The sequence below is a fragment of the Capra hircus genome, chromosome 7 (assembly GCF_001704415.2).
Source record: "Capra hircus breed San Clemente chromosome 7, ASM170441v1, whole genome shotgun sequence".
Classification (NCBI taxonomy): Eukaryota; Metazoa; Chordata; class Mammalia; order Artiodactyla; family Bovidae; genus Capra; species Capra hircus.
In genome coordinates this window covers 107234750-107262400 of record NC_030814.1, presented here as the reverse complement: position 1 = coordinate 107262400, position 27651 = coordinate 107234750, and the positions used below count along the sequence as shown (strand labels likewise).

General features: G+C 48.5%; 1 protein-coding gene across 1 annotated transcript in view; it reads right to left on the bottom strand.

Moving 5' to 3' along the window:
- MAML1 (mastermind like transcriptional coactivator 1) overlaps positions 550-27651 on the bottom strand; it is a 61617-nt gene continuing 34515 nt past the window's right edge. Inside the window, exons 2-5 of the mRNA XM_018051602.1 lie at positions 10937-12349; positions 7570-7809; positions 6225-6321; positions 550-4008 (exon numbers count right to left, since the gene is read on the bottom strand). Coding sequence (XP_017907091.1) covers positions 3029-4008; positions 6225-6321; positions 7570-7809; positions 10937-12349 — 2730 coding nt within the window. The 3' untranslated portion in view covers positions 550-3028. The remainder of the gene's footprint in view (positions 4009-6224; positions 6322-7569; positions 7810-10936; positions 12350-27651) is intronic.

Below are 27651 nucleotides of genomic sequence, written 5' to 3'. Positions count from 1 at the left end.
TTCCGCTTCTCCAGGCCTGACCCTCTTCCAGCCTGTGCCCAAGGTGAGAAGTCCCTGAGCAGACGCACTTTCCAGGCTCCCGGTGCGTCTCCATTGGATGCCCTCGGCAGCATGACATCGGCAGGAGTGAGGGGTGGACGTGCCAGAGCACACGCATTCTCACATAAAAAAGGAGACGAAACAAGACCCGGAGAACTGCGCTGACAACCTTAAAACCTAAGGGTTTTAAGTAGAACACCTGAACTGCCGAGGACCTACAGTGTCCCTGACTTATCTGGTCCAACTTTCCTCACATTAGACAGAGGACATGGATGAGCCAGAGGGGAGAGGCCGGCGGCCCTAGGCAAAGTCAGTGCTAATTTCCTATCTATCATTTCTCTCTATCTATCAAATGTAAAAGTCACTCTGAGGGAAACCAAGCCCAACACCCCCACCACCAACGTCCATTAAAAAGGCAGCTAAATCACAAAACTACCGAACAAAGCAGCTGTGCACTGGTCCGCCGCCTGCCTCGCCGGCACGGCCACGTGAAGTAAAATACATGGGCAGTTTCCATACTAGCAAAATACTTTTATTATTTTATAGTGATAAAACAGGAAAGGAAAGACTTCTTTTTGGTGTATACCAGAGTTAAGGAAGGAAAAGAATAAGGGAATTAATAGAATTTGTATGCACTTTGATGACAGTAAAAAGTTAACAATACCAACTGTTTGTCATAAAACTTATAGCCCCCCAAAACACATATTATAAAGGATCATAGTTTTTAAATCTATAAAAGTAAAAAATATACAGTCAGAAGCTCTAACGCTTACTCCATCTTTAATATAAAATTGTAAACATTTATTTACACAAAGCAAATGTGTATAACAAAAGTCCGAGCACCCTTTTCTTTTGAGTCATGGCTCCTGGAAGATGGGGGTTTGCACTGAAGTGGAGTTGTCTCCTTCCCTGACTACCCAAAAACCAGATTCATAAATAAAGCCACTGGCAGCTCCCCGGGGGGCCCCCAAGCATCACATTTATTGCTCTGACAAGCAGCAGGTGAGAAGCCTGCCATCTGTCTGGGTGGCCCCAGGACTAAGGCAGGGGCAGCCCTCCCCACAAGGCGGGGCAGAGGTGTGAGTGCCGAGGACAGAGGTGAGCGGCAGCCAGAGGGAGACCGGGAGAGGAACAGGGACCCATCACCAGCCTCCAGCCGCTATTTTTGGTAAAAAAAAAAAAAAAACCCACTGAAGTCACCCTCTTCCCCTTCAGACTGGGGCGCTCACTCGGAGGGCGGCGTCTCCACTGGCTTTATGACGCATCCCTTTCTCTGAGCTATATCCAGCCTCCGGGGAAGGCTGGGAGGGCGATAAAAGGGAAATGGCCCGAACGCCACTCACGGCGGCAAATGGCTACTAGAGAAGACCTGAGGGTCCAAGCACCCCCATGAAAGGCACTGCTGGTGCAAAGTAACAACCGATGTGTGCACAACCCTTCATCCCCTCAAAGCCACTCAAGCTGGTTGTGTGAGCACTTTTCTTGGCTCAATTTTTCACATATGATACTCCTTGAATTATCCATTTTGAAACTCCAGGGAAATAAAAATGGGGTTGTGATTCCGCCAGAGACCACTCTGCATATAAGCCACTCTTTTCAGTGTACTACTTTCCCTCCAGCATTCCATCTGAAAGAGTTTCACCCTATGCTTACTGCTTCTGCTATACTGAAGTGCTCTCTCCGTCTTCACTTTCCACAACGGCCCACAGGTAATACTACTACGTGGACTCTTAGCTTAGTCAAGACCTAAACAGTCATAGACCTTAAAAGAGAAATCCACTTGAATTTTTAGAAAGGATGTGTTAGTGTTACAAAGCAATTCTCTCTAAAAAGTGCAAGTCGTCTGAAGAGGCAGTGGCAGCAGTAGCAGAACGGAGTGGGGCCCCCTTCCTCTGGCCTGTGTCCTCTTTCCTCCTTCCCCTGAACCTCTGCTTTCTGGGGAGGGGATACCCGCCTCCTTACAATGCTAGGGTTTCCTGGGGAGTTCTAATGACTCTTTTCCTCTCCAATCTAGTAAATTAGTGCCATAAGGAGGTTTTCCACTTGGGCTGGAGAAATAAAGAACGGGAGGCAGAAAGAACGGTTATGGGAAATGAAGACAGGGTGAAAGAAGACACCTGTGCACAACTCAACAATGATCACCTTCCTGATACAGTAAATACGAGTCTCCAGAGAAACTGCAAACGCTGGGGAGTCACAACAAGAGAGACACAGGAGCCCCAGTTTGTATTACAGCCTTTAGCCTGGGGTCCTGCTCTGAAAACACGGGAGGAAGGGACTCCTCAGCCCAGGTCCCCCTGAATGCCAACGCGGAAGAACAGCACTCTGGGAGAACGCGGGGCTGCAGTAACGACCGCATCTCTGCCACTAGCTCTGCTGCTCACGGCATCCCGTTCCTTTTTGGCACATGCAATTTTCCAGTGAGCCTCTCTTTGTCCTGAAAGCTGACAAAGAGCAGGAATAAAAAAGGCTCTTGATCAAAAGGAAACCCTAAGTTTCCAATGCCACTTATAGATTTTAACCACCTACCCTAATCTGTTTTAAAACCTTAAAACCTTTAAAAAATCTTTTCTATGCTACAAATTGCAAATAGTTCCACTATAAAGTTTCAACAAAAATCTGTCCCAACACTGGGCCAAGTGGAGAAATCTTGGATTAGATCAAAATGATAGCACAGATTTTTATAAACCTGGCGTCAAGGGGTTTTACTGTTGGCTTTTTGGTCTTCTGGATTAAAAAACCACCTGTAGAACCCTGTCGTGCTGTGCCAACCCCATACAGTGACACCAGCAGATGGGGGCGGGCCAGCCCGACATACCAACTGCTGGCTGGGAGCCGTGGGCCCCACGGTCCCGGGAGGACCAGGCCTCAGCTCTGCCTGCCCGGCTCCCTGGGCTGTGGGCTTTTGGTCCAAAGTAGTTACTCTTTCTTGAATCTGAGAACAAAAATACAGGCTGTGTGAACACTGAAAACACCACAAATCCTCCTGCTACTGAGGCCCAAGGAGGTCATCCAGATCACTCATCCACTCCTCTGAAGTCCTGTTCTTCAGCAGGGAGTCGATCAGGTCGGCGTCCCCAGCCATGCTGGCCAACCCGCCACTGCCCGGCTGCCCGCTGTAGGCGAAGGGCAGCTCCTGGCCTGCGGTCCGCACGGGGTAGGCCTGGGCACAGTGCAGGCCTGGCCGGCCGCCCATGGCTGGGGCAGGGCTCTGGCTGAAGGCCCCCAGCTCTGGCCCTGCCGGGCTCAGGCCCGACAAGCCCTGCTGTGGGGCTCCCTGGGGAGGTGCTGGGGCAGGGGCACTGGTCCTCTGCTGTGCGTTCACAGTGGGCAGCATGGGCCCTGCCACAGCTGCTGAGCTCATGGGGGCCATGGGTCTGCTGGGCATCGCCTGAGAGAACTGCGGGCTGGACATTTTCAGGTGGGCCTGCTGCAGGTGGAAACTGGAGGCTGCAGTGAACGGGCTTACGGTGCTGTTTCCTGGGGGCTGGCCGCTCAGGTTTGGCATTCCCTGATGTTGCCAGGTGGAATTCTGGCCTCCCATGGCTGCTGATACCCTTGGGACCTGTGGCTTAGTTAAACCCGAGTTCAGGGTCCCCTTACTGTGCTGCTGGGAGAGACCAGAGTTCCCCAGCGAGTTCTGTCCATAGGCAGCTGAAACCGAGGTGTTCTGGCCCACGCTGGTCTGCCGCGGAATGTGGGCATGTCCGTTGGTGGCCTGTGGTGGAGGCTGGGCAACCATCTGGGTTATGCCGGAAGTCATGCCGTAGAGGCTGCTCTGGGGCATGCTTTGGGAGCCAGTGAACTGAGCCACACCCCGGTCCTGCTGGCCTGAGTTTGAGGGGAGAGAAGAAACCGAAGTGTGTCCAGGGCCCATTGGCATCAGATTCCCAGCCTGAGGGAACACTCGGGGACAGCTGGAGCTAGATGGACCCAAGCTGTTCACACCAGGCATGGCAGAAGAGGGCCCTAGAAGAGAGAGAGAGTGCTGTCAGCCAGGCCAGCGCTGCTTCACCACCACTAGGAGACACAGCTAAGACCCACGCAGCAACTGCCACCCCGCAGGCGCGCAAGGCAAGGGCAGTGTTCTGACACCCCACCAGACACGCACGATCACTGGAACCTTAAAGAAGAGAGCCCTGGGGGCCAAAGGCTCCCCACAGGGTGGAATGGAGGCCGGTCTGGAGCAATAAGGAGATTGAGACAGGTACATTGAAGAAAGAAAAGGCACAGAGGAAGGGGCAAACTCTGTGGCCAGGGTGTGGGGAGAGCGTCTGGGGTAAACGGAAGAGATGGTCCTGGCCACATCCAGAGGGGCTGCAGCCCCAACACGGGGACAGGGCTGTAGGGCCGCAGGGTAACTGGACTGCGGCTGGCTCAGGCCTCGCTGGCCGGGGACTGACAGGGTCACTCGGATGAGGGCCCACACGGTGCGGCGCCGCAGGGTGCGGAAGGGAGGCAATCAGAAGGCGTGCACCGAGCGCCTGCTCTGCGGCGCAGGCTGCGCTGGGGATCAGGGGGCCTGTCTTCGGGGACCCTGCCGTGTGGGACTGTCTCAAGCACTGATGTGTGGCGACAGCACTAACAAAGACACTGCCTGTGCGCACAGGAGACGGGCTGTGCGGGAGCTGGCCATAGCCGAGTGCGCGCTGTGCGCGCAGGAGAGGGGCTGTGCGGGAGCTGGCCATAGCTGAGTGCGCGCTGTGCGCGCAGGAGAGGGGCTGTGCGGGAGCTGGCCATAGCCGAGTGCGCGCTGTGCGCGCAGGAGAGGGGCTGTGCGGGAGCTGGCCATAGCCGAGTGCGCGGGGGGGGGGGGGGGGGGGGGGGCGCTGTGCGCGCAGGAGAGGGGCTGTGCGGGAGCTGGCCATAGCCGAGTGCGCGCTGTGCGCGCAGGAGAGGGGCTGTGCGGGAGCTGGCCATAGCCGAGTGCGCGCTGTGCGCGCAGGAGAGGGGCTGTGCGGGAGCTGGCCATAGCCGAGTGCGCGCTGTGCGCGCAGGAGAGGGGCTGTGCGGGAGCTGGCCATAGCCGAGTGCGCGCTGTGCGCGCAGGAGACGGGCTGTGCGGGAGCTGGCCATAGCCGAGTGCGCGCTGTGCGCGCAGGAGAGGGGCTGTGCGGGAGCTGGCCATAGCTGAGTGCGCGCTGTGCGCGCAGGAGAGGGGCTGTGCGGGAGCTGGCCATAGCTGAGTGCGCGCTGTGCGCGCAGGAGAGGGGCTGTGCGGGAGCTGGCCATAGCTGAGTGCGCGCTGTGCGCGCAGGAGACGGGCTGTGCGGGAGCTGGCCATAGCTGAGTGCGCGCTGTGCGCGCAGGAGAGGGGCTGTGCGGGAGCTGGCCATAGCTGAGTGCGCGCTGTGCGCGCAGGAGAGGGGCTGTGCGGGAGCTGGCCATAGCTGAGTGCGCGCTGTGCGCGCAGGAGAGGGGCTGTGCGGGAGCTGGCCATAGCTGAGTGCGCGCTGTGCGCGCAGGAGAGGGGCTGTGCGGGAGCTGGCCATAGCTGAGTGCGCGCTGTGCGCGCAGGAGAGGGGCTGTGCGGGAGCCACTAACCGAGGAAAGCACAGGCTTTGAAGATAGTCCAAGAGCCAGGAAAGCAAGTACGGCCTGGACTTTTCTGCATCTATCAGCTGACCTCTCTCAGTATTTCTAGAGCAACAGCCTGCACAATGCTGGTCAGGTTCTCTCCCGCATCTGAGACATGACAGCTGAAACCTCAGAACGCTTCCTGCCCCCACCAGATCAACTGTCTGCTGCTGACACCAACATGAGTAGACAGAAAGAAGAAAAGAAGCAAAAGGCCACAAGCACATTAAGTTTCTCCTTATCTGGAAAATAGGACAGGATCATTTTTTAAAGAGACATGTAACAGTAGACGCAAAGAACTTTCTTAAGAATTACAGAAGCTACTTCCTATGGATAAGATATCTTTCAACTAGAAATGATTTTGCCTTAAACGACTATATAGCCAGGGACCCAGCCAAAGCAGCCTGCTTCTGTCCTCCTTCTCTGGCTGACCTACAGGTCACCCAGAGAGCCAGGCTCCTCACACAGACTGAAGCTACAGGAGCATGTAAGTCCATTTAGCAGCTATAATGCAAAGCTGAGCAGACAGCAGAAAGTCAGCATGAGGGGAACATCTGTTCAGTGCCTGCCTTCCCCCGCCCCACACCATCGTCTCAAACACTCCTCACCTGTGAACTGTCCAACCTGTTGTGGGAAGGTGCTCTGTGTTGGGTCTTGATACTGGGGTGGCGGGCGGGTCAGATGGCGCTGAAACTGCTGCTTCTCCTAGAAAATGCCAAGATCAACAGAAAACAAGACCCCCATAAAACAAAAACAAAACGATCAGAGAAAAGTAAACTGTTCAGGTTTGTTACTCAGAGGGACTCCTGTGGAGATAATGTTCACAATCTCATCTGGGGGACTCGTAGTAAACAGTATGACACAGAATGATGGGTCAGACCTAAGGAGCCACAGAAAGGAATGGAGTTCTGATACACGAGACAGGATGGCTGAATCCCAAATGCTTTATGTGAAATGTCCCAAACAGGCAAATCTATAGGGATAAAAAGTAGATCAGTGGTTGCCTAGGCTTAGGAAGATGAACGAATAACTTTTAATGGGTACAGGGTTTCTTTTAGGTAATGTTCTAAAACTGGTTATGGTGATGGTGTGTAACTCCAACTAAACTGAAAACCATTTGAATTGTATACTTTAAATGGGTGAACTGTATGTCATGTGAATTATATCCCCCAAAAGCTGTTATTTAATACATGGTGAAACTGAGGCAGTACTGTCGGTTTTAAAGTCGTCCTCAATCAACTTTATCCCCTAGGTAACTAGTTCTCTTCTGTCTTAGGATGTAATTTAAAGTCCTGAGAATTCCTGTAACCTGGAAAATCCCATGGACGGAGCAGCCTGGTGGGCTGCAGTCCATGGGGTCACGAAGAGTCGGACTCGACTAAGTGACTTCACTTTCACTTTTCACTTTAATGCACTGGAGAAGGAAATGGCAACTCACTCCAGTGTTCTTGCCTGGAGAATCCCAGGGACGGGGGAGCCTGGTGGGCTGCCGTCTATGGGGTCGCAGAGTCGGACACGACTGAAGCGACTTAGCCGCAGCAGCAGCAGCAGCAGGACAATCTGATCACCAAGGGGGCAAACAAACTGCAGGGAGAGGAGGGGGTTGTCAGTCCTAATTCTCCAATCCCAGGGCCTCAAGCATGTCTTCATTTCCCTACTCTATGTTCTGCCTTATAGCAAACTCTTTTGGAAGCTGCTGGAAAACTGGTTCTAATACATTGAGATTCCACCTTCATTAATCCCCACTAAGTGACATAAAGCTGCCCGGACACAGGCTACCACTGTCTGAGAAATAGCCCACTCCTGTTTCCCAGAGTAATCTAAAACCAGACATACAAATAATCACAAATCCACATACATACATATGGAAGCTTGCAGCCACTGCAGCGACCTGGGAGGCAGGCAAACACGGGAAGGGGTGGGGGTAGAGTTTTCTCCCGCCTTTCTCTTTACCTGTTCTGCCAGAAGGTGCTGTTGCCTTTGCAAAAACTGCTGTTGCTGCAAATGTTTTTGTTGCTGCTCCCTCTGCTTCTGTTGGTCCAAAAGCAACTGATGCTGCTTCATTATAGCTGCCTGCTGCTGGTTACTGATATAGGAGGAGCTACTGTGAGTGCTGGCCACGGAAACAGCAGGTGGCTGAGTCCCCACACTGGCAGCCTGCGTCGGTACAGGGACATTGGGAGGGTTCTGGTCCTGTCAACAGAGACAAGGGGGCCTCAAGTCAGGTGGGACACACTGAGGACTTTGAGGCCTGATCAGGGTGGACGAGCTCTATTTACTGAAAGCCTGGCTCCAGGTTCTCTTTGAAGCCTCTGCTCTTTTGGCACATGACTCCAGAGCCCTCCCAGCAAGGCAGGGCTGGAAACCAAAAGCACTAACACCCGAGTGTCCAGGCACGGCAATGAACAGTTAGTAGCTAAGTGTTAGCATTGTTTCCTCCAATTCACCAGTGGCTTAAACTTGCATACCTGCATACCCAGTTCCAAAAGCAACTGTAGCTTGTAAATGCTCCCTTACTGGAATACATGGGCACAGATAGGCCCCCAGAGAAGTTTCTGAGGGACACTGGTTGATGAAGAGGCTACCCTGAGTGTGCAAACCTTGGGCCCCTGGTGGCAGGGCTGAACCAAGAAAAATTATACAGTTTGTCCACCTATGTACAGCGTTTTCCTGGGACAGACTGCTTGGCTTCCGTCAGATGCGCTGCTCTTGTTTAGTCACTGAGCTGTGTCCAGCTCTTGCAGCTCCATGGACTGTAGCCCACCAGGCTCCTCTGTCCATGTGGCAATATACTGGCTGAAATGAGCAGAAGGAGGAACATTACACATACGTTCTTCTACTGAGAGATGCTTACACTGCTTTCAGTTTTTGGCTATCAGAAATAACCATGCAATGAATATCTCGTACATAACATTCTTTCTCTTTTTTTGTATTATTTCTTGCAGAGGTATAATGTGTCAACGTTTACAAACATTTTTATGGCTTATGAAAACTATATAATGTCAAATTACTTTCTGAAAGCACTGTGCCCATTTACACATCGTTACTACGATCTGAAACTTGTCAATTTCCTCAGATATTACTAGCATAGAGTTTTTCTATTTTTAAAATGTTCAGTTCAGTAGCTCAGTCGTGTCCGACTCTTTGCAACCCCATGGACTGCAGCACGCCAGGCTTCCTTGTTCATCACGAACTCCCAAAGCTTGCTCAAACTCATGTCCACCGAGTCAGTGATGCCATCCAACCATCTCATCCTCTGTCGTCCCCTTCTCCTCTTGCTTTCAATCCTTCCCAGCACCAGGGTCTTTTCCAATGAATCAGTTCTTCACATCAGGTGGCCAAAGTATTGGAGTTTCAGCTTCAGCATCAGTTCTTCCAACGAATATTCAGGCCTGATTTCTTTTAGGATTGACTGATTTGATCTCTTGCAGTCCAAGGGACTCTTCCAACACCAAGAGTCTTCTCCAACACCACAGTTCAAAAGAATCAATTCTTCGGCACTCAGCTTTCTTTATAGTCCAACTCTCACATCCATACATGACTACTGGAAAAACCATAGCTTTCAGACCTTTGTTTGCAAAGTAATGTCTCTGCTTTTTAATATGCTGTCTAGGTTGGTCATAGCTTTCCTTCCAAGGAGCAAGTGTCTTTTAATTTCATGGCTGCAATAACCATCTGCAGTGATTGTGGAGCTCCAAAAAAAGTCTGTCACTGTTTCCACTGTTTTCTCATCTATTTGCCATGAAGTGATGGGACCAGATACCATGATCTTAGTTTTCTGAATGTTGAGTTTTAAGCCAGTTCTTTAACTCTCATTAAGAGGTTCTTTAGCTCTTTTTCACTTTCTGCCATAAGGTTTGGGTCATCCGCGTATCTGAGATTATTGATATTTCTCCCAGCAATCTTGATTCCAGCTTGTGCTTCCTCCAGCCTGGTATTTCTCATGATGTACTCTGCATATAAGTTAAATAAGCAGGGTGACAATATACAACCTTGACGTACTCCTTTCCCTATTTGGAACTACTCTGTTGTTCCATGTCCAGTTCTAACTGTTGCTTCTTGACCTGCATAAAGATTTCTCAGGCGGCAGATAAGGTAGTCTGGTATTCCCGTCTCTTGAAGAATCTCCCACAGTTTGTTGTGATCCACACAGTCAAAGGCTTTGGCGTAAGTCAATAAAGCAGAAGTAGATGTTTTTCTGGAACTCTCCTGCTTTTTTGATGATCCAATGGATGTTGGCAATTTGATCTCTGGTTCCTCTGCTTTCTGTAAATCCAGCTTGAACATCTGCAAGTTCTTGGTTCACGTACTGTTGAAGCCTGCCTTGGAGAATTTTGAGCATTACTTTGCTAGTGTCTGAGATGAGTGCAATTGTGCAGTAGTTTGAACATTCTTTGGCATTGCGTTTCTTTGGGATTGGAATGAAAACTGACGTTTTCCAGTCCTGTGGCCACTGATGAGTTTATTTATCTATTTTATTTTTGGAAATAGTTTTAATTTATCTAGCAATATCTGTACAGGAAATATGATGAATGTTTTAAAATGTTAGTGTGTTACAAATACACAAGGGTACATTCACTGCAGCCTTTTACTTACAGTAGTAAAAGGAAGGAGATACCTCACTGCACCATGACAAAACAACTGTCATACAACTGGTATAAAGTCACACTACTGTCCGCTAAGCGTCAGCGGATCCATCTGCGTGGAAGGTGTGGAGGGCAGTCCAGGACGTACTGCGGTGGAGAGAAGCCAGCGCTAGCTCTGAGGAAGGCTGGGAATGCTGTTTGTTTACTCTTCCGGGGGTGGGGGACACTTTAGAACGTGAATGTGAGTAGAAATGCAAACAATGATCATGATAAAACGGTTCTCGACCATCCTCCACCCTTCAGACCCAGTGATTCTGCCAGGCTTGAGAGCCTTAAGTAAATAACCATGGAATTGAGACCTGTTAGGAAGCAGCATTCACCTAAATGTTATAAGCTTACTAAAACTTAGGGCATTTTGAACATACATATCTGAAAGTTTGTTTAAAAAAGCAGAGCCTCTAAGGACATTAAACATGATCTTTACCTTCAAAACACGGCCACGAATGATTTAAGTTGTGTGGCATGAGAGAGACACCAGACCAAGTCCAAGGGTTCTATCCTATTCTACTGAGAATCAATCCTGGTTTGCTTGGTCGATTTTTATTCCCAAGGGAGTTGGAAGTCAAAAAGTAGCTGCTCACTTACTCCCTTTGTTCCCCAACTATCTGGGACCTGAAAAACCACTCAGTGGGTGGACGTGAATGCAGAGTATCAGAGCAAAGACCCGTGCTCACCTGGCTAGGTGCGACCAGTGATCGGAAGGGCATATTTCCTGGCTTTGGTTTTATCAGAAATAAGGAGCTCTGCTCACTGCTAAGATGAGGCAGCTGCTGGGGAAGATAAGCCATCAGGGCCGGCTTGCTCTGGCCAGCCCCAGGGCCGCCTTGTCCACAGTCTGCTTTGTAGTGAGAAAGGGGCTTGGTGTTGCCATAGTCCAGCACCGAGCCTTGGCTAGCCACGGGGTTCTGATTCAAGTTACTTGGCGGCTGGTGGCTCAGCAGGCTCACATGGCTGGGCTGGAGGTAGGGGCCTCCAGGTCGAGGGGAGCTCTTGTTGACACTGGGCATCATGAGCAGTTTGGAAGTGGTGAAGTCTGGCTTGTAACCAGGAGGGCTCGCTGGCTTTTCCACGGGGTAAGGGGCGTTTAAGGGACTGTGGGCGGGGCCTGTCTGCTGCCACGTGGACATCTGGCCTGGAGCGGGTGCTGGGGCAGCCTGCTGCGGGTTCTGGAGCATCTGCTCACGCTTCTGCTTGGCAGCGATCTGCTGGAGTTGGTGGGCAGAGGACAGCTCTGAGCCTCCGCCTGGGCCCTGGCTAGGCAGCACCACACTGGAGAGGGCTCTCTGTGCATTCTGGGCCTGGGCTGATGCCGGCATCAGGCTGGGACTGGGGCTGTCCACCCCAGGCTGACCAGCGGTGTGGAAGAGGGGCTGGGAGCCCCCGAGGCTGGGTGAATCTGTGGTCACAGGGCCAGATGAAGGCCCCATAAAGGTCTGTCCTGCAGACCCAGCCCTCACTTGTGGAGAGCCTAACTGTTCCTGTTCAAAGGCCGCTGGAGAGAATTCTGTCTTAATATTAATCTCCTGTGCCAAGGGGGTCTGTGTGGCAGAACCAGAAGACTCTGGGTCCTTCTTCTCTTCAAAGTCCTCATTGAACAGATCCTTCATGTCTTCATCAGGCACTGACCTGTTCAGCTCCTCAATGAGCTCCTTCCACTCCTGCTCATTGAGGTTGAGGTCAGGCATGAGGTTGCCTTGAGAGATGGAGCCTCCGGCCCCTGCGATCATGCAAGGCAGGTCATCCATGGGCTCCTGTTTCAGTTCTTTATTCAGGCTCAGGGGAAATGACTCACTAGTGTTGCTGCCTCCGTTCAGGTGGAGGCTAGAGTCTGCCAGACACTTCTTGCTGATGGAGTCCAGGCCCAGTGCGTGCTTCCCAGTGGCCTGCAGGGCTTCAGGGCCAGGCTTGTCGGGCTGGCCAAGCGGGGAAGCCGGGGGCAGGCCGTTGGAAGAGACGGCGGCTCCGAGAGAGGCCTCTCGGCGCGTCTTCTTGTGCCCAGGAAAGAAATCTCCGTAGCCATTCTGCTGATCACCATTTTGAGGGGAAGTGGCACTGTCGAGATTCCTCTTTACCGTATCATGGAGATGCTGAAAAACATAGAGAAGAGTGACTCACGTACACAGCACCACGTATGTGACCCCTCTGCTCCTGAAGGTGACTGAGACCAGGGTCTGCACCCCTGGAGTGCTCTCCTGCCGATTCTGCTTGCCTAGTTTATACTCTCCACTTCCAGGAACACACACCCATTTCCCCTCCAGGGCTGTCTTCCCCTTCTCCTTTCCTGTGGCCTTGCCTGAATCAGGACCAGCTCAACTGTGGCTAAGCAACACAGCTGCAGTCCGTGAGTCAGTCCCTGGACATATGCAGCTCTTTCGGTAGGACACAAGTCTGATGTGGCCCAGAGTCAGCTAATCTGAGGCTGTGCCTGACAGTGGAGCCCGTGAGAAAGAGCCACGGAACATATATACATTCTTGAGAACACCATTTGAGTCCCCGGATCTAGGTTAGGCCTGAGACCAGCCATCCCCCTGGACTTTTCACTTACAGGAACCAATGAGTTCCTCCTTATGTTTAAGCTGGTTTAACTTGGATTTCTGCTGCTCGCAGCTGAAGGAGACCTGGCTGGCGTAGGTTGGGCCTTGTCGGGGGCTGATCACGCGCTCCAGGCTCCGTCTCAGAGCACAGCACTCCCATGCCCTCTCCAGTCTTTCCAGGTGCCCTCTGGCTCCACCCCTTCTCTCCAGGCCTGGCTGCATCCTCATACGCCTCACAGGTCCTCTGCCTTTTGTCCCACTCTCCTCCCCGCCAACCCTGAGCACCTTCCACCCCCTGAACCCAGTCACCAGCCCTCACAGACCCCACCGCTTCTGAATAGGACCGTTAATTCCAATACAGTCCTGTCTGCCTGGCATTGTTCCTTACTTCCATCTTCTCAACTGCATTTGTTCAACTAACCATGGCATTCCAGTTGAGCTGTTTCAAATCCTGACAGATGATGCTGTGAAAGTGCTGCACTCAACATGCCAGCAAGTTTGGAAAACTCAGCAGTGGCCACAGGACTGGCAAAGGTCAGTTTTCATTCCAATTTCAAAGAAAGGCAATGCAAAAGAACGCTCAGACTATCGCACAACTGCACTCATCTCACATGCTAGTAAAGTAATGCTCAAAATTCTCCAAGCCAGGCTTCATCGATACGTCAGCCGTGATCTTCCAGATGTTCAAGATGGTTTTAGAAAAGACAGAGCAACCAGAGATCAAATTGCCAACATCCGCCGGATCATGGAAAAAGCAAGAGAGTTCCAGAAAAACATCTATTTCTGCTTTGTTGACTATGTCAAAGCCTTTGACTGTGCGGATCACAATAAACTGTGGAAAATTCTGAAAGAGATGGGAATACCAGACCACCTAACCTGCCTCTTGAGAAATCTGTATCCAGGTCAGGAAGCAACAGTTAGAACTGGATATGGAAGAATAGACTGGTTCCAAATAGGAAAATGAGTACGTCAAGGCTGTATATTGTCACCCTGCTTATTTAACTTATATGCAGAGTACATCATGAGAAACACTGGACTGGAAGAAACACAAGCTGGAATCAAGATTGCCGGGAGAAATATCAATAACCTCAGATATGCAGATGACACCACCCTTATGGCAGAAAGTGATGAGGAGCTAAAAAGCCTCTTGATGAAACTAAAGAGGAGAGTGAAAAAGCTGGCTTAAAGCTCAACATTCAGAAAACGAACATCATGGCATCTGGTCCCATCACTTCATGGGAAATAGATGGGGAATCAGTAGAAACAGTGTCAGACTTTATTTTTTGGGGCTCCAAAATCACTGCAGATGGTGACTGCAGCCATGAGGTTAAAAGACGCTTACTCCTTGGAAGAAAAGTTATGACCAACCTAGATAGTATATTCAAAAGCAGAGACATTACTTTGCCGACTAAGGTCCGTCTAGTCAAGGCTATGGTTTTTCCTGTGGTCATGTATGGATGTGAGAGTTGGACTGTGAAGAAAGCTGAGTGCCGAAGAATTGATGCTTTTGAACTGTGGTGTTGGAGAAGACTCTTGAGAGCCCCTTGGACTGCAAGGAGATCCAACCAGTCCATTCTGAAGGAGATCAGCCCTGGGATTTCTTTGGAAGGAATGATGCTAAAGCTGAAGCTCCAGTACTTTGGCCACCTCATGTGAAGAGTTGACTCATTGGCAAAGACTCTGCTGCTGGGAGAGATTAGGGGCAGGAGAAGGGGACGACAGAGGATAAGATGGCTGGATGGCATCACTGACTCGACGGATGTGAGTCTGAGTGAACTCCGGGAGTTGGTGATGGGTACGGAGGCCTGGCGTGCTGCGATTCACGGGGTCGCAAAGAGTCAGACACGACTGAGCAACTGAACTGAACTGAACTGACCCTTATTAAGCGTCTACCATGTATCAGCGACAAGTGCTGTGGGGATATCAAGACAAAGGAGGCGGTCCCACGGGCTTCCAATCTTCTAGGACACGGCTACAGAGTAAGACAAGCACTCTATGCAAGCAGCAGAGCAGTGAGCACCCTGAGAGCTCACCAAGAGAGCGTGGCAGCGGAGGCGAGGAAGACAAGTGGTGTCCTTGCTCCCTGTCCCCCAGCCCCGCTTCCAGCTGCCAGCACTCAACTCCTCCACTGACAGAGGCACCAACACGCACCCTCTAAGCATGGCTGCTCCTTGCCGATGCCTACTGGTACGTCTTTTATCCTTTATCCCCCATTCTCAATTCCACACCCCCCACTAGCCCTAAGCATCTACATGGTGCTATTTAAAGTTCCAAATAACAGCTTTCAACATTATCGTTAGGTAGATTTCAGAGAACAGCACGGGACACTCTGCGCTGCTGAGAAGGACACAGACCCACCACACCCACTCTATGGGGCTGAGTGCAGAAGCACCTGATCCCCAGGTGGGAGCGGGGGGCAAGGGGACCAAGGGCAGCGGCTCTCCGCAAGAAACCGCCTGTAGACACACATGCGCAATGAGCAGGAAAATAAGGAGGGTAATTTTATCAATCTCTGAGTCTCAATGTTCCATTCCCTCTCCTTCAAGACTTTCTTATTTAACCGGTAAAGCTGACTGCACAGTGTTCTATGAATTCTGCCCAAGTACTTCTTTAAATAGATATTTGGATACTTAAGTTAGCTCACAGAAAGTTAAAAATGCTGAATAAATGGAACTGTAGGTCAGAGGTAAAAGCAAAACATGATCCTAGGACCCCACTCAAGAACACAGCCCCTATGTATAAAGGACACATATCTCAAGATGATGAATTTATGACAAATCCACAGCCAATATAATATCCAATGGTAAAGAACTGAAAGCCTTCCCACTAATTCTGGAATAACACAAGGATGCTCACTCTCACCTCTTCTATTCAACACAGTCCTGGCCACAGATATTAGGCAAGAAAAAGAAATAAAAGGTATCCCGATTGGAAGAGAAAAGGTACAATTATCATTACATGCAGATGACAATACATATAGAAAACCCTAAATACTTCACCCAAAACCTACTAGAACTGATAAACTGAGCAGGGTAGCAGGATGCAAGATTAAATAGATAAATCAATTGCATTTCTTTATACCAACAATGAAATATCAGAAAGGGAATGGAAAAACAAACACCTTTTAAAACGGGTGCTCAGTCACTCAGCTGTGCTGGACTCTGTGAGCCCCTGGACTGAAGCCCGCCAGGCTCCTCTGTCCACGGAATGTGTCCCGGCAAGAATACTGGAGTGGGTTGCCATTTCCTTCTCCAGGGGATCTTCTCGACTCATGGATCAAACCCAAGTCTCCTGAGTCTCCTGCAGGTGGATTCTTTAAGCTACCTGGGAAGCCCCAAAAAGTCATAACAGAAAAGGAATGTTTAAAAAACAAACAAACACTTTTAAAAAGGTAAACCCCAAAATAAAACACTTAGGAATAACCCTGACCAAGGAGGTGAAAGACTTACATTGCTGGAAACTATAAACATTTAAAAAGGAAACTGAAGATGACTGAAAGAAATGCAAAGCGATCCCACGCCCTTGGACTGGAAGAATTAACACAGTTCAAATGGCCACATGACCCAAAGCAAGCCACGGATTTAATGCAATCCCTGTCAAATCACCCATGACACTTCTCAAAGAACTAGGACAAATGACCCTAAAATTCATATGGAGCCACGAAAGACCCAGAATTGTCAGAGCAATCCTGAGGAAAAAGAGTAGAGCTGGAAGCATAGCCCTTCCAGACTCCAGATGATGCTACAAAGCTACAGTCATCAAACCAGCGTGATACTGGCACAGCAGCAGACACGGGTCAGTGAAGCAGAACCAGAGACCGGAAGTCAAACCACACACCTACGATCGGCTGGCCTTCGACAAAGGAAGCAAGGCGACACAAGGGGGAAAAGACGGTGTCTTTAGAAAGCAATGTTGGGAAAGCTGGATAGCTGCATGTAAATCAATGAAGTCAGAACAAATCCTCTCACCATACACAAAAATCAACTCAAAACGGTTTACAGACTTAAACATAAGACATGGCACCATAAAACTCTTAGAACAGATCACAGGCAAAACATTTCTTGCTCTAAAGTGTACCAATGCTTTCTTAGATCTTCCAAGGCAAAAGAAAGACAAACCACACGGCAAGACAAAAGACCTCAAACACGACCTAATGAAACTTACATGGTTTTACACAGCAAAGGGAACCATCGACAAAATGAAAAGACAGACTGCAGAATGGGAGAAAATATTTGCAAATGATGCCACCCTCAAGGACCTAATTTCAAAAATAGACAAACAGCTCATACAACTCAACAACAAAAAACCCGAAACAGCGCAGTCAAAGAATGGGCAGACCTATAAATGTTTCTCCAGAGCAGACCTACAGATGGCCAACAGGCACATGAAAAGATGCTCAACGTGGCTAATTATTAGAGAAATGCAATCAAAACTACAGTGAGGTAGCACCGCACAATGATCAAAATGGCCATCTTTTAAAAGTCTACAAATAAACGCTGCTGTCGTCCTGCACTGCTGGTGGGAATGTAAGCTGGTGCAGCAACCGCGGAGAACAGTATGGAGCTTCCTCGAAAGATTAGAGACAGAGTGGCCGTACGACCCAGCAGCCGCACTCCTGGCCATCTATTCAGACAGAACCGCAGTTCAAAAAGGTGCGGGCACCACTATGTTCACAGTGGCGCATTCACAAGAGCCAAGTCCTGGAGACGACGCCAATGTCTGTCGGCAGTGAATGGACAGAGATGACGTGGTGCGCACATGCAGTGGAGCACTGCTCAGACCGAGAAGAAGGAAGCAACGCCATCTGCAGCAACACGGCTGAGACCACACTAAACAAAGGAAGTCAGAAAGAGAAAGACAAACACCACGTGCTGTCCCTTAAATGCAGGACCGAAAGACCCCCTGGAGAAGAAGGCAACGGCAGCCCACTCCAGTGATCTTGCCTGGGAAACCCCAGGGACAGAGGAGCCTGGCAGGCTACAGGCCACGCAGTTGCAGAGAGCTGGACGCGACTGAGCGACTGAACAGCAGCAGGAAAAAACGGCAGAAATGCGCGTGTCTGTGAAACAGAAGCAGAATCGCTGACTGGGAACAGCCTGATGGCCGCTAGGAGGGAAGAGGACTGACACGGGAGGCTGGGGTAGCACGTCTGAGTCTTTATACACAGAATGAACAGACAAGGTCCTCCTGCACACAACGGAGAGCTGCATTTAATCTCCTATGGTAAAGTAACAGAAAAGAACGCGGAAAAGAAGGGTGCACATACAGACACACATGAAGAGAACGGAATCACTCTGACGTATAGCAGCAATTAACACAGCACTGTAATCAACTACACTTCAATTATCAGAAAAGTGCTAAGAATACAGCCCCTGCAACACAAGGACGTGCTTTATTTTCCTGCAGGTTCTTCTGCTTCTTGCTGCCACCTAGGGGTAAGAGGGGGAAAAGGAACCACGATCCTAAAATGGGCCCTCCATAAGAGCCATTGTTTTAAAAGTTTCCTTTGGGGAAAGTAAAATTTATACCCATTTAGTTAGTCAGAAGGAAATAAAAATGAATTGCTAATGTTGAGGGTTTTTTTAAATTTATTTTTTACTGAAGAATAATTGTTTTACAGAATCTTGCTGTTGTCTGTCAAACGTCAACCAGAATCAGCCGAAGACATACATATATCCCCTCCCTTTCGAACTTCTCTCCCATCTCCCTCCCACCCCACTCCTCTAGGTTGATACAGAGCCTCTGTTTGAGTTTCTTCGTTCAGTTCAATTGCTCAGTCGTGTCTGACTCTTTGCGACCTCATAAACCACAGCACGCCAGGCCTCCTTGTCCATCACCAACTCCCGGAGTTTACTCAAACTCATGTCCCCATTGGGTCAGTGATGCCCTCCAACCATCTCATCCTCTGTTGTCCCCTTCTCCTCCCGCCCTCAATCTTTCCCAGTGTCAGGGTCTTTTCTAATGAGTCAGTTCTTTGCATCAGGTGACCCAAGTATTGGAGTTTCAGCTTCAGTATCAGTCCTTCCAATGAACACCCAGGACTGATCTCCTTTAGGATGGACTGGCTGGATCTCCTTGAAGTCCAAGGGACTCTCAAGAGTCTTCTCCAACACCACAGTTCAAAAGCATCGATTCTTTGGTGCTCAGCTTTCTTCACAGCCCAACTCTCACATCCATACTTGACCACTGGAAAAATCACAGCTTTGACTAGACAGACATTTGTTGGCAAAGTAATGTCTGCTTTTTAATATGCTATCTAGGTTGGTCACAACTTTTCTTCCAAGGAGCAAGTGCCTTTTAATTTCATGGCTGCAGTCACCATCTGCAGTGATTTTGGAGCCCCCCAAAATAGAGTCTGACATTGTTTCCACTGTTTCCCCATCTATTTCCCATGAAGTGATGGGACCAGATGCCATGATCTTCACTTTCTGAATGTTGAGCTTTAAGCCAACTTTTTCACTCTCCACTTTTACTTTCATCAAGAGGCTTTTTAGCTCCTCTTCACTTTCTGCCATAAGGGTGGTGTCATCTGCATATCTGAGGTTACTGATATTTCTCCCGGCAATCTTAATTCCAGCTTGTGTTTCTTCCAGTCCAGCATTTCTCATGATGTACTCTGCATATAAGTTAAATAAGCAGGGTGACAATATACAGCCTTGACATACTCTTTTCCCTATTTGGAACGAGTCTGTTGTTTAACGTCCAGTTCTAACTTGCTTCCTGACCTGCATACAGATTTTTCAGGAGGCAGGTCAGGTGGTCTAGTATTCCCATCTCTTTCAGAATTTCCACAGTTTATTGGGATCCACACAGTCAAAGGCTTTGGCACAGTCAATAAAGCAGATGTTTCCCTGGAACTCTCTTGCTTTTTCAATGTTCTAACAGATGTTGACAATCTGATCCCTGGTTCCTCTGCCTTCTGTAAATCCAGCTTGAACATCTGGAAGTTCATGGTTCACGTATTGCTGAAGGCTGGCTTGGAGAATTCTGAGCATTACTTTACTAGCATGTGAGATGAGTGCAATTGTGTGGTAGTTTGAACATTCTTTGGCATTGCCTTTCTTAGGGATTGGAATGAAAACTGACCTTTTCCAGTCCTGTGGCCACTGCTGAGTTTTCCAAATTTGCTAGCATATTGAGTGCAGCACTTTCACAGCGTCATCTTTTAGGATTTGAAATAACTCAACTGGAATTCCATCACCTCCACTAGCTTTGTTCATAGTGATACTTCCTAAGGTCCACTTGACTTTACATTCCAGGACGTCTGGCACTAGGTGAAGGATCACACCACCATGAGTTTCTTAGCCCATACAGCAAATTCCCGTTGGCTATCTATTTTGCATATGTTAACTTAAGTTTTCATGTTACTCTTTCCATACATCTCACCCTCTCCTCCCCTCTCCCCATGTCCATAAGTCTGTTCTCTATGTCTGTTTCTCCACTGTTGCCCTGTAAGTAAATTCTTCAGTACCATTTTTCTAGATTTCGTATATATGCATTAGAATACGATATTAATCTTTCTCTTTCTAACTTACTTCACTCTGTATAATAGGTTCTAGGTTCATCCACCTCATTAGAACTGACTCAAAGGCATTCCTTTTTATGACTGAGTAATATTGTGTACACATTGTGAATACGTACCACAGCTTCTTTATCCATCCATCTGTTGATGGTCATCTAGTTTGCTTCCATGTTCTAGCTACTGTAAATAGTGTTTCAATGAACAACGGGACACATGTGTCTTTTTCAGCCCTGGTTTCCTCAGGGTATCTGCCTAGGAGTGGGACTGCTGAGTCATGCGGTGATTTTATTCCTAGTTTTTAAAGGAATCTCCACACCGTCTTCCATAGTGGCTCTATCGATTTACATTCCCACCAGGGATTTTTAATTTTATTATATTCTTTCTGGAAAATCATGTGTTCCTCAGTGTTTGGGCTGTCTGTAAGCCTGGGAGCTAAGCTGAGTTTTCTTTCTCTGAAGTGGGGATGATGGACACCTAAAAGGTCAACGCACTTGATGAGTCAGCTGGTTGTCTCAGATTAGGAAAAGAACCCTTCCTTGCCCTAACAGTTATAAAAGCTACCACTCCCTCTTTTAATATCCACATGCAAACAATTGCAAACAAGTTGCAAGCAACTTAATTTTGCAATACCAACTACTTTTAGCCAAAGGAAACCTCAGGTCATTTTCTCAACTGCTCACAAAATGTAGCTGGAGTGCTGCAGGCAGGTTTGGAAGTGTGGAATGTGGTGGCTCTGGCAGACCTTTTAAGTCTTGAGCATTTGCAGGCGTGCAGGGCATTGCAGAGGAAAGCAACGAGCTGGGGAAATGGTCTGGAGAGATTTTACATTATTTAAGAGCAATCACGGTAAGAGCTATAAAGCATATGGAACTGGCTTGCCCTCAGCTGTCTGGTGCTCCTGGGCAGTCCGCTCAGAGGGTCCTAGTCTAACTACCAAATGGTCTCCCATGCGCAGGGTCTCTGGGGGGTTCAGTTCTGGCATAACGTGATCTGGTGCTCATTTCCTTCACGCAGAGGTTTTGCTGAATCTGCATGTTTTGACAGTAAACTGGAGGCCCTGCAAAGCTCACCCAGTCACGACCCTGCCCCGGCCTGTGCCACCCATCGTCTTGTTTGGGAGAGGGGCCCCCAGACCATCAACGCTGAGTCAAGCTGGAGCAGCTACACCTTACGAACAACACATCAGTGTCCTGTGTCCCCCCACCAGCCTTACAGGAGAGTCCCTCACCTCGTCCGTGCTTCCTCCCTCTTCCAACACCTGCCAATGGCAGCTCTGCTGCTGTGGTGCAACTCCTCCACCTGAGAGTTCCGCTCTGAGGTAGCCAGCGGCTGTGGCTGTTAAGACGGGAAGTGGCCCTTATCAATGTTCCGCAGGCACTGCCAGTCACCCGGGGCAGCCACCAGCGCTTCCTGCCTCTTCACTGGACATTAGCTTTCCTCCCCCTCCCTCTCCTGGCACCCTTTTATCAGCCAAACACCACCACCTCCACCCCTGAGAGCCAGACCGCGTTTTAGTTCACCACCTGGGAAGTGACTCGGTGCTGGATGGGAGGACTTGGGAGGACTGCCTTCTCAGAGACTGGCGATGGTCTTCATGCTACTGAACACAGTCTAACACTGTGTCTCTTCCTTCCCTGCCCTCTCACTCTTGTATCATCTGCCACATAACGATTCCCTTCACTCACTCATTCATTTGGTTGCACTGAGAACTGTGTGGGATCTTAGCTCCCTGAACAGGGATGGAACCCACATCCCCTGCATTGGAAGGCAGAGTCTTAAACCACCGGACCACCGAGGAAGTCCCTATTCCCTCCATCTGTTTGGGGAAACACACTGACTGAAACTGCCCACCCTGGCCAGGCAGCAAAGGAACTGTTTGCACGAGTTATTTCACAACAGGTCTTAAAGGAAGGAACACGAAACTAACCAGCCACCACCAACCAGAAGACTTCGGGAAAGGCCAAAAGGAGATGCCACTGGTCCTACCACCTCCCGGAATCCTTCCTGCTGGCTTCTGTCTTGGCTGACCAATGCATGCGCCACCAGGAAGGACCTCGAGTCAAGAGAGGTTGGCCAAAGAAATCCCATCACCATCCAAACCTGAGACTGCGAGCCATGTTGCAGAACAGTTCCCCTGGGTTCTCTTACGCTTCTGCTCTCGGCCCGGGAGCCCCTTTCAGTGAAGTCTCTTGCTTTGTCAGCTCATACGTCTCTTTGGACAATTCATTTCTGAGCGTTAGACAAAAGCCCACTCTTGGACCCTAGAAGGGGCTCCCTTCCTGCAATGAAGGGTGACTCTGGTGGACTATCCTTTGCTGTGATTGAGAGCCCACCATCCAGCGCACTGAGGGGCCAACCCGCTTCCTCACCGGTGGACCACACCCAGCGGCCGCAGCTCGGACCCTTCTGTCCCTGGTCTTCCCCCGACATGGACAACCGGCCAGAGTGGCCTGACCCGGGAGGCAACAAGAGACTGCACTGAGCTCTTTCCCCTTCCCTCTCTCTTTCCGCTCCTTAACCCTTCCTATCCTACCCTTTTTTCTAAGTCCCCCAGTCCTGGACGCAGGAGTCTGGTCAACGGGCTCAGGCTGAGCTGAGGGTTGGAGCTTGATCGTCTCTGGCTGGCAGAGAGAGAACTGGAATTCTGGCTCTGTTCTGGTCTGGTCTCTGGCAGGGCCGAGTTCCAGTCCTCCCTTCCCTGGAAGCTCAGGGTGCAGTCCGTGATGCCTGGGGGTCTGCAGGTGGCAAGAGGCATCTGTGAGCCCATCCCTTCAGTCCCCCTTCCCCCGCCTCCTTCCGTTCTTCTTTCAACCTGGCCTCCTCTCCTCCCTTTGAATCTCTGAAGACCTGAGGTACTTCCATTTACTCTGTTCGTACTTGTCTCTATAGGAGGTTTTCTGAGAGGCTGTAATCTTGTATTTAAGGGACTGTCTGACTAGGACCACCGGGCCTGTGTGTGTTTTATACTTTGTGTTCTGGGTTGTGATTTGTGGCAGCCATTCTGTTTAGACCCCAGAGAAAGTTGGTTTAGGTAAAAGTGTGAAAAACTGGTTCCAAAGCTGGTTTGTTTTACATCAACAGTAAGAGCAAGCCTGGTAAAAAGACCTTTCAGAATTCTGACCCTGAGGGGAACGAGCTCTAGCAGAGCTTGCCTGCCTCGCCCTGTGCCCTGAAACCAGGCTCTCAGGAGCGCTGGACCTAGGTGGTCTCTCACTCCCGAGACTGCGGGGGAGACAGCAGAAGCCTTAAAACGTCTGTTTATCCCAACTGTCACTTATAAACTAGTGAATCTGATATATCAACATCTGACTCATAACTAAGCTTAGAAAATGAAGTTAGATTTCACGTTGTGTCTGTCTAGATATGTGTATGTCTCTGTATGTGTCTTTGGTTAATACTGTTGAGATTAATTTGTAAATGAGCTCTGCCTAATTGGTTTAAGGAAAAGTAAGCACTTAAAAATCAAACAATTCTAAATTAAGCTAAATAAATTTCAGGTCCTTGTGAACTGGGAAATAGCCAGTATTAAATTAATACCTGGTAATACAGACGTGTCTTTAGAACCATCAATAAGTAAAACATTTCTGTTGTAACTAGCTTTACTAGAGGACAAACACGATCATATTCTAACAAATTTGTCGACAACAAAAGGAACTTAATGTGGAAAAACTTCTAAGAAAAATAAATGTGTTTTCAGTAAAAGAAGGTGTGAGAAATGAATAAATACTGAAATGAGTAAGTTATGCAGGATCAGGATTTTCTAAAATTGGATTACAATTAGTCGGGTAAATGATTTTGTTAGGAATGACACCGTCATAGGACCAACTAGGTCCAAGACGGCAGAGTCAACTTTTCCTGACCTTGAGCCTCAGTATACATCCATTGTGACAGATGAGTAATAAGCTAAGTGACACACCCACCAGCACTGGCTAAATCTGAGTGTTCTAAACTCTCTTGATTTTTTTTGACAAAACATCCTAAATCAAATTCTATTGAAGTTCTTTTGAGCTTTGTTACCTTTAAGATGCTTCAAACGGGCCCCGAAACATCCCGAAGAGAGACATTAAACTAATTATGTTCATTTGGTTGGTAACATTATATGGAAATTATTATCAAATGAGTAATAAATGCTCTCAGGTTATACTGTATGGTATTACTAATACAGATATTCTAGAGGTTATATGGAGCTCTTAAAAATCTGATATATCCTGGTAAAGTGTTATCAGTCATAATTCTTGCAGCACTATCTCCAACCCAGATGAAAGGACCCTTGTCAGGGCCCCTGCAACGGACTGGTCTATAGTGAAGACGGCTAACCTCAAAATCATCTTGAAATGACTCTCAAAGGCAAAACTATACTCACACCAGGACGAGAAGACAACGACATCAGAGAGAAACAGTTTGCCCAAGGTCCTCGATGTGACTCGTATGATCTATGTTTTCCTGATGTCTTGGACTTTTGTGTGTGAATCAATTTTTTTTTTTCTATTGTAGGCATGATCCAATGCTACTTTTAGAAATCAATCCAATTGCTGGGTTTATGGCCAATTACCTGTATCTAGTAGTTCTGGGTTACCCTGGTGGATCTCTCCCCTCCAAGCCTCTAATTGGATGACCTTTAGCAAAGTTCAGCTCTGTTCTGTCTCCTCCTGACATTACTAGATGGGATCCCCTCACCTGGCCAATTAACAATGCCTGCTCTGATCCTGGCCATAAATTATGAGTTTTCTTCTATTACTCAAGCTTAGTAAGTTTCAGCCAAGGAATAAAATCTCCCACAATTATGGGATGGATTTATGAAGGTAACACCAGGCTATGGTAATTTAAGTTTAAAGTCTCCTATATGTTGGGAGCAATTAAATCGTACTAAGGAATCAGTATAGTAACACCAGGAAACTGGGCTATGTGCCTTATAGACAGTGAAGTGAAAGGAAAAGGAGAAAAGGAAAGATATACCCATTTGAATGCAGAGTTCCAAAGAACAGCAAGGAGAGATAAGAAAGCCTTCCTCAGTGATCAGTGGAAAGAAACAGAAGAAAACAACAGAATGGGAAAGACTAGAGATCTCTTCAAGAAAATTAGAGATACTAAGGGAACATTTCATACAAAATGGGAACAATAAAGGACAGAAATGGTATGGACCTAACAGAAGTAGAAGAGATTAAAAAGAGGTGGCAAGAATACACAGAAGAACTATACAAAAGAGATCATCACGACCCAGATAACCATGATGGTGTGATCACTCATCCAGAGCCAGACATCCTGGAATGTGAAGTCAAGTGGGCCTTAGGAAGCATCACTACAAATAAAGTTAGTGGAGAGGATAGATTTCCAGCTGAGCTACTTCAAATCCTGAAAGACGATGCTGTGAAAGTGCTGCACTCAACATGTCAGCAAATTTGGAAAACTCAGCAGTGGCCACAGGACTGGAAAAGGTCAGAAGGTCAGTTTTCATTCCAATCCCAAAGAAGGGCAATGCCAAAGAACGTTCAAACTACTGCACAACTGCACTCATCTCACATGTTAGCAAAATAATGCTCAGAATTCTCCAAGCCAGGCTTTAACAGTGCGTGAATCGTGAACTTCTAGATGTTCAAGCTGGATTTACAGAAAGCAGAGGAACCAGAGATCAAAGTGCCATCATCCACAGATCATCAAAAAAGCAAGAGTTCCAGAAAAACATCTACTTCTGCTTTACTGACTGTGCCAAAGCCTTTGTGTGGATCACAACAAAATGTGGGAAATTTTTAAAGAGATGGGAATATTAGGCCATCTCACCTGCCTCCTGAGAAATCTGTATGCAGGTCAGGAGGTAAGAGTTTGAACCGGACATGGAACAACAGACTGGTTCCAAACACGGAAAGGAGTACGTCAAAGCTGTGTATTGTCACCCTGCTTATTTAACTTATATGCAGAGTACATCATGAGAAACGCTGGGCTGGAAGAAGCACAAGCTGGAATCAAGATTGCTGGGAAAAATATCAATAACCTCAGATACACAGATAACCCCACCCTTCAGGCAGAAAGCAAAGAAAACTAAAGAGCCTCATGATAAAAGTGAAAGAGAAGTATGAAAAAGTTGGGTTAAAACTCAACATTCAAAAAACAAAGATCATGGCATCTGGTCCCATCACTTCATGGCAAATAGATGGTGAAAATATGGAAACAGTGACAGACTTTATTTTGGGGGGCTCCAAAATCACTGCAGATGGTGACTGCAGCCATGAAGTTAAAAGATACTTGCTCCTTCAAAGAAAAGCTATGACCAACCTAGACAGCATATTAAAAAGCAGAGACATTACTTTGCAAACAAAGGTCCATCTAGTCAAAGCTACGGTATTTCCAGTAGTCATGTATGGATGTGAGAGTTGGACTATAAAAAAAGCTGAGTGCCGAAGAATTGATGCTTTTGAAGTGTGGTTTGGAGAAGACTCCTGAGAGTCCCTTGGACTGCAAGAAGACCCAACTAGTCAATCGTAAAGGAAATCAGTCCTGAATATTCATTGGAAGGACTGATGCTGAAGCTGAAGCTCCAATACTTTGGCCACCTGATGTGAAGAACTGACTCACTGGAAAAGACCCTGATGCTGGGAAAGATTGAAAGCAGGAGGAGAAGGGGACGACAGAGGCTGAGATGGCTGGATGGCATCACTGACTCGAATGACACGAGTCTAAGCAAGCTTCACGAGTGGGTGATGGACAGGGAAGCCTGGCGTGCTGCAGTCCACGGGGTCACAAAGGGTCAGACACGACTGAGCAAATGAACTGAAGTTCAGGAGGAAGCAGGTGTTATCATGACAACAGCGGGAGACACCCTCGTGGGCTCATTTCCCAAGATCCTGCCATGTGCCGCATGATGCCCTACACAGGCTGTGGACAGAATTATGGTGAATCCAGGTATCTGGGAGGCTTTCACTCCATTCCAGGCAGAGCGCTAGGTACCAGCGATAAACAGATAAACAGGACATGAGCCCTCCTAGGCAGCCCGGTGCTTAAGACGCCAAGCTTCCACTGCAGGGGTGCACGTTCCAACCCAGTTGAGGAAATAGAAGGTTTTGCACAGTGTGGTCAAAAAATTAAATAATTAAAAATGAATAAAACATTCACTTAACAAGAAAAAGAGATAAATAAGACATGGTTCCTGCTCCACCCCTGGAATCTGATGGAGAATCAGTGAAGTATTATGGGAGGAGAGGAGAGAACAGTGTGGGAATGGCATGGTAGACTTCTCAGAGAAAGAGATGGCTGAGTTAGGTAGTAAATAAGCAGAGAAGTCATCCAAAAGAGGGGGGAAGGCACTTCGGCTGAGAGACAAAGGCAAAAACATGCAAAT